This window comes from Pundamilia nyererei, unplaced genomic scaffold (assembly GCF_000239375.1).
Source record: "Pundamilia nyererei isolate P.nyererei 1_Seehausen unplaced genomic scaffold, PunNye1.0 scaffold00106, whole genome shotgun sequence".
In the NCBI taxonomy this organism is placed as follows: domain Eukaryota; kingdom Metazoa; phylum Chordata; class Actinopteri; order Cichliformes; family Cichlidae; genus Pundamilia; species Pundamilia nyererei.
In genome coordinates, this window is record NW_005187507.1 from 921,176 (window position 1) to 928,328 (window position 7,153).

General features: G+C 37.7%; 2 protein-coding genes and 1 long non-coding RNA gene across 3 annotated transcripts in view; 2 read left to right on the forward strand and 1 right to left on the reverse strand.

Annotated features, from left to right (window-relative positions):
* Positions 1-2,382, reverse strand: part of pfdn4 (prefoldin subunit 4) — a 5,722-nt gene extending 3,340 nt beyond the window's left edge. The window contains exons 1-2 of the mRNA XM_005740968.1: positions 2,300-2,382; positions 803-910 (exon numbers count right to left, since the gene is read on the reverse strand). Of these exons, the coding sequence (XP_005741025.1) occupies positions 803-910; positions 2,300-2,326 (135 nt within the window). The 5' untranslated portion in view covers positions 2,327-2,382. The remainder of the gene's footprint in view (positions 1-802; positions 911-2,299) is intronic.
* Positions 2,383-3,839: 1,457 nt separating this feature from the next.
* LOC102198351 (uncharacterized) lies at positions 3,840-6,275 on the forward strand. The gene is made up of 4 exons (XR_311945.1): positions 3,840-4,062; positions 4,217-4,276; positions 4,481-4,565; positions 6,206-6,275. It is a non-coding gene; the product is annotated as an uncharacterized LOC102198351 (long non-coding RNA).
* Positions 6,276-6,350: 75 nt separating this feature from the next.
* The window catches only part of bcas1 (brain enriched myelin associated protein 1), a 13,069-nt gene continuing 12,266 nt past the window's right edge, over positions 6,351-7,153 (forward strand). Inside the window, exon 1 of the mRNA XM_005740970.2 lies at positions 6,351-6,585. The gene's annotated coding sequence lies outside the window, so the exon portion shown is untranslated. The remainder of the gene's footprint in view (positions 6,586-7,153) is intronic.

Genomic DNA, 7,153 nt, shown 5'->3' on the forward strand with positions numbered 1-7,153 from the left:
ACATATTATTAAAATATGGGCTATAACAGTTGTATTGATGTATAGCAACTTGAAATGCTCCCACAAATGGCACTACAGCATCTAAAAAATAATATAAGCTCTGGTGGACTTGATTCTATAGTAGGTCTTAAAGGGTTAAATAAATATCGTCAAATAATCGTGATCTCAATTTCAGTGAAAATAATCGTGATTATCATTTTTGCCATAATCGAGCAGCCCTACTCAGGAGGAACTTGGTACAGCTGCTGCTCTGCTGATCATTAGGAGCCAGTTCTGGCATCTGATTAGGATGCCCTCTGCACACCTCCTCGGAGAGGCATTTCAGGCATATCCAACTGGGAGGAGATCCCAGGGCATGAGAACATCGATTGAGTCGGTTCTGGGGTAACTTTAAAGTAAGATCATTAGAAACATCTCCATGGATATTCGTCAATCATTCACCAGCAACACAATGTTTAGCTTCCATAATGACAACTAATTAAAGTCACTTTTCCAGCAACTAGGCTAGAAAGTGAAACCAGTGCACAAGTGACAAAGGAATGAGTCTACTTTGTGTTGAATTCAAACACAAGCCCATTCAAATAAAAAGCGAAATAGTCAGACTTCTCCTCCAGTCATTAGCCCAGTTCAATCTTCCTGATCAGAGTGCCAGTTGTCATTTTGAATTTAATGTAATAATTTTATCTAGATATAAAAACTCACATCTGGGTGTAATTTGACTTTTGTAAATTTAATTGAACGCTAAATCCTTGCTCCGATATAAGACTATAAAACATGTCTTCCCAGCCCCGGTAATACTCACCCTCTTTTCCAATATCTCATTCTTCAGCTCCGTCATCCGATTCGTGTTCCTGGCAAATTTATTGATCTTCTGCTGGTCTTCAAACGTTACATTCACATCTTCAACTGCCTGCAAACAAGGAGAAATGACTTGAGGTTGCAGTTCATTTTAGCCTGTTAAACATGACAATCCTAGATGCGCTGACAGAATTTAACTCATTCTGCTATGAGTTATAAGTATTGATCAGCAGCAACTTTTCCAAAGATGAAATCACAAGCATTACAAAGACATGCTGTGTTAACTGAAAAAAAAAAAAAAAAAGACCCACCACCTTATGAATGGAGAAGCATTTAGTAAGATTAAAGCAAGCCTTATAAATAAAGAATGTGTGGTGGTGTTGTTTTAAATCAAGCGCAAGGAATAAAACTAAAGAGCTGTATTCAGTTTCATTTAGAGTGACCAAGTGGCCTACTTTATGCAGGATTGCACAATGTTTTTATTTTTCACCTCCTGTCCTACATTTCGAATTGGCTCCAATTCACCACAGCACAGGTCTGGCTTTTGGCCGACTATATAACGAAATCTACCACAAATAAAAGTTATGTGGTGTGTTTTTGCTGGCACTAGACTGCAATTTCCCTTTTGAGAGAGTAGAATCAATAAATAAACTATGCATTTTTCATTTGAACCTCAAATACATGTAATCTGGTTGATTTGTCCAGTGCTAACGGAAATTTATCAGCGCATCCCTCCTCAAAACAAAGATTATTAGGAGGGGAACAGCAGATGAAACACCAGAACAAATATTAAACAAGTACTGCCAACCAAGACCATTGCATTAAAAAAAATAAAAAATAAAAAGCAACAGCTGGAAAATTGGTTGTAAAGGTGCATATAGATTTGTACCCGTCAGTCACATCCTCTGCAACCCGCATAGCTTTATCAGACTGCCCTCTTAGCATTAGCGTAACCCACATTGTCCAACACATGAAAACTATTTGCTCCACATTTGGCTTGTTGTGATATGGTCATCCTACTGTGCTGTTGGCCCCTCAGAAACATTTAAATATAAACTGAGTGAGACTGAGCAGGGTATTGGTCATTTATTGGGGACATATACTGCTTTAGCTTGTCGTTTCTTAGACAGTTAACTACAGGCCGATTTTTATTTTGTTTGCTAGCATGCTAGCTTGGGTGTCCCATCACCTGCAGCGGCCACTGCCCTGATCTGGATATTGAGCTCATTGTTTCACCACATAGTTGTTAAGCTCGCACGAACAACAGCTGCAAAATTACAACGTATGTCGAGCTAGTGTTTTAACCCAAGGAGATATCGCTTTACGGTAGCTACACGAGGGTGTGACGGCGCCTTCAAATATCACCGCCGTGAGAAAGCTCGGCGTCTTACTCGCACACATACACGATGCCACCTTCTTTCTGCATCCCCTCTTAAAACAGCGATAGAGTAACGCATATGCAAGACAAAAAAGTGGATTTTTGTTTAAAAATATTGCTTACCACGGATGATTTCATGGTCGCTGCCATCTTTGCTTCTTCGACTGTTCACCCGCAGCGTCGCTCAGCGGGATAAATATCCCGACACTGCCACCTATCAGCAGGCCTGATCTGGAGTTTGACCCCCACAAGTTGGCCAGAAAATGTGTTTACTTCTCTCAAACTGTTTGTTTAGTTCTTTTCCTTCTTTTTGAGTTTTCGTGTGATTGATTTGTATATTTAGTTGAGTTCATGTTCTGGTAACTATAGTTAGATATGTCGCAAGATGCTTTCCCTTACATTTACATCTAGAAGCTGAAATTTGACTTATTTAAAAAACAATTCAGCCATTTTTTTGTTCTGTTGTAGGTAATTATCTCAATAAATGTGCAAACGTGTTTTACACTGGTTGTGTAAAGCACTTTGGGGTCCTTAGGGACCAGAAAAGCGCTATACAAATACAGGCCATTTACCATTTCAATACGCCAAACAAGTTATTATGCCAACCGGAACTGCTGTTCTGTAAATATTTGCACACAGTACTGCACCCAAGTTCAAATATTTAATGAATACATCTGTAATGGGAGAAGACTAGAAATTCATATTTGTCTAGACCGAATTACAATGCACCACCTGTAGTTTTAAGCATCACTGGCATTTTAGTCTGAGTGAAAAACAAATCATAAATATGCAGGTTTTTCTGTCTCAAAGTCAGCAGTCTTTATCTAACTTTGTAGGAGCCACTAGCATACCTAGTAGGCTGTTACGCGTTGGTGCACCATGAAGAGTTTTCTTGAGGCCCCTCAGCTGCAGGCCTTGCATGAAGTCACCAAACAGGGGAATCCAACTCCCACCTCAGCATGCAGTCTATAGGATACAGTCGAGCCATTGTTTTCATGGATTCCAAGGCTTGCCATAATAAAGTCAATAAATAGTGCACATGTTATAGTCTTTTTTTTAGTTTGTTTGTTAAGCATGCTTGTTTGTGATAAAACGCTTTCACATACTTTGGTTGACATCTTCCAGGAGTCAAATGACTTCTAGAAGTTAAATCCAATAAACAAAAGCCTTTGTCAGCATTATCATGGCCTAGTTACAAAAAAAAAAACATAAAGATGAGTTCATCTTCAATACCATATTGACATACACTGGTAAACAATAGTATCTAACTATGGACACACAGCAGCCTTTAAACACAGACATTTTGACACACAGCTTGTTACCCGCCTTGATAACCTCTTTTCTTTTTTTATCACATTATACCAAAACAACATAATGGGTATGTTAAAGCACATCTGTGTGATTAGATTTATTTTTTATCAATCAACTGCATCTTTAAAAACTAAATCAGTAAGAAAAAATGCTTAAAGTGTTATCTTCAAATTAACCAGTGCCAACATAGTTATTTTGGGTTTTGTCAGTGTGGATGCTTGCCAGACCAGTATCCTTAATATACATCCTGTTAGGTCCCCGCCAGATTGGTCAACAAACTGTTTGGACCGCCTTATCACAGCAGGCTTGGACAGATTCACACCTCATTATGATCTCGTCAGGGTATGTTCAGGATGCCACATGGAGATTACTGTGAGTTGATCAAAGTACCAATACAGCGCACTTTCTTTTTTTTCCAGAGGAAATCCAGCTGCCAACTTGAAAACAGACCCACCCATTTTGACACACACATAAAGTGTCCAGTTAACAAAAGTCTATATACATAGTTGGGCAAAAGGAGGAAGTCCATCTCAGACAGACACGCCGTATCCTTAAGAAGGAAGTCAAGTAACAAGGTAAGACATTTCACTGAAAGCAGTATTAAAATGTTTAAATGGCTTTGCAAAAGTCTTAATAGATGTTAACCATTATTTGCAGATTGTCTTTGCTTATCAGTACAACATAACAATATGACATTTCTATTTCATTTAATTCTATTGCAACCTGCAGATCTTAACTGGGAAAAAGATGGGAAACGAGCAGTCAGTAAACATAGAAGAGCTATCCAAGGTAAAACAATGCAAATTACATGGCAGACATTACAGGCTAAAAGTTGCACGTGCCATTTTCTATATTTGATGACATCAGTCACAAGATGCACACTTTTCCAAAACTCTAGCATGCACAGGTGACAGGTGAAAGAACTCTGCTTCTCTTTAAAGATAACCCATCTAGACTAGAAAGCACAATGCTGACGTTGCTATTTACTCACAGAATGGGACAATTCCTGAAAAGCATGAGAATGGAACCGTGAATGGCATCTCTATAGAAGTCACGTCTGGCGGACTGGAGATTAATGGTACATGAGTTTCATTTTATTTTTAATTTCTCTTAGGATAAATAACATCCAAGTAATCTGTGATGATGTTCTGCCTGATCTACAGTGGTGGTGCCACTGTAAAGCATGAGCAAATCAATGCTCAACACTGGCAAATTAAATTCTTACTTAAGAATGAATTTTATTAATGTCAGACTGTTGTGTTTTACTGTATCACGCTTTATGCTGATATACTTTAAGGTTCTCCTTCAATGAAAAAAAGCAAATTAATTTTACAAATTTATTAGTGGTGATTAATCCTTTAATCCTTTTAATACTCTGCAAACACAGTGACTCCCAGTTGCACGGTGTCTGAGTAAACCACAGGTGTTTTCTCAGGAATTAACAAGGAGCAAGTATTTGACTTGTCAAGGTGTGGTGGTTTGTGTCTTCACTATAAAAATAAAATACTGTGGGATTCCCATGGCTCTTGACTGTTGATTCCTGAGATAACGTTCTCACACTGACTTGCCCGTGTTTACTAGCTCGTGGAAATTTTGCTGAATTTTATGACAACTGTTTAAATTATCTTTAAGCTAGAAGTAAAAATCACTCTATGGGCTAATACTAAACAAAATGACACTTATGTTTAAAAATAAATTCCATAAAACCCAGAAATGTTCATTTTGACCCTTTTAAGCTGACTCATTAGGGGGATGTTTGTTAAGGTGGAAGTTCATAGAAAAGGTCCAGAATCAGAATCAGGAAATCGCTTTGTAATAGACATTTAATTAAGGTGTAATAAGGTGTGTCATTCAAGCTGCAAAATATTAAATAAATACTTCAAAGCTAAAAAAAAAAAACTATGTGCAGTATTTACAAGATTCAACAAATGATGTTGCCAGGTCCAGATGTCGCAGGGAGGAACTGATACATTTTAACAGGAGTGATGTGCTTTGACGTTCCATGTTCCATTGCTGTGGTATTAGCCTTTGGTGAATGTGGTCCTATTACTGCCTAGCACATCATGGACGCAAAGTGAAGCATTATCTATGAGTTCACATGACTTTGACATTTTTCGCCAAGCTCCACAATTTCCAGATTTATGGGCCTTGAGGATTACTTTGTTGAGTTTGTCGGTGTCCATAAAGGTGCTTAATGTAGTTTCCTTTAGTTAAAAGTAACAAAACACTTTCCCCAAATTAACTAAAGCTATGACATGATGCACTTGTTAAGACTTTGGTTTTAAAATCTCTATATATTGTGTTGAAGAGATATCAACTGAAATGGAACTAGAGCTGGGCTGCACTTTCATGCAATGCCAATTTGTACCACTAGGTGGTATAGTAAGTCCATGTAATCTTTATTTAAACAGACAAGTAATTTATTGTTGTTTACAATGGCAGCCTGGCAAAATGCAAAATATCCAAAGAAAGAAAGAAAGAAAGAAAAAAAGAAAGGAAAAGCACCACCACACATCTGAAAACATCTGAACACACCCAGTGGTAAAATGTTGCTACCTGGTCTTTAAGCATATATGTCCAACTGTTATTTTATAGTAATTTTTTTCCTGAAAAAAAAAAAGAAATTTAGCCTGGGTTTAACAATAGTTTCAGTCCTTTGTTTCAATGTTTTTCCTGTATGTGGCATTTTGCTTATTTTGCCACTTTTTTATTTTTCAGGTAAAAGTGAAACTACAGTCTGCCAAAATGGCAAGGCCCACTCTTTAAACTCTGCCATACAATCAACTGATGTGATCGTCAAATCAGAGTGTCAACCTGATATTGCCCAAGCCGTTTCTGAAGCCTCTGACACCAAAATCCAAGCTGTTTCTGAAGCCTCTGACACCAAAATCCAAGCCGTTTCTGAAGCCCCTGACACCAACACCCAGAAGGAAGAGGTCAAGAAAAGCAAAGGAGAAAGAGGTCGTCGTCATTTTGGCAAATTGTTCAAAAAGAAAACAGAACCTAAAGCTGAAGCTGAGACTGTTGAAGAGAAAGAAAAAGAGACACAGAGTGAAGATCAAGTGGATGTAAATGTTCCTCCCACTGAGCCACAGCAGGTGAGGGCACTTTTCATGTTTATTCTCATCAGATGAGTCTAGTTGTTTTTTTCTATTTGCCAACAAAACTGTGAAGAGACAAGCGGAGCAAGTCAGGTTACTTTGCATAGCACATTTTACACACAAGGGCAATTCAAAAGGATTTTCTAATGTACGGATGAATGGCCACTGGAATCTATGATGTATGAACTGCAATGAAAGTATGCAAAAACACAAATAAACTCATAGTAGAATTTTAAAGGTAATGGCAATGTTGCCATATCAATTAAAAGCAATGGGAAAAGGAAAAGTCTTTAGCTAAGTTTTAAAAACTGATCAATTATGGTAAATTATGATAACGCTCATGTTGTGCAATAGACCTCCATTGATTCTGAAAAACAACAACAATAATGTAAATACATATAGCAGATACAATGCTTGCCCTTAATTGAAAAAAAAATAAAATGGAACCACACACCTTCCTTTATTAGAGCGAGCACACACACTGTGTTGTGTTTCTGAATTATGTTATTTTATCATTCTGCAGCTAACATTAACTAAAACAGAGTAAGCAGGAGTGCATATGCCC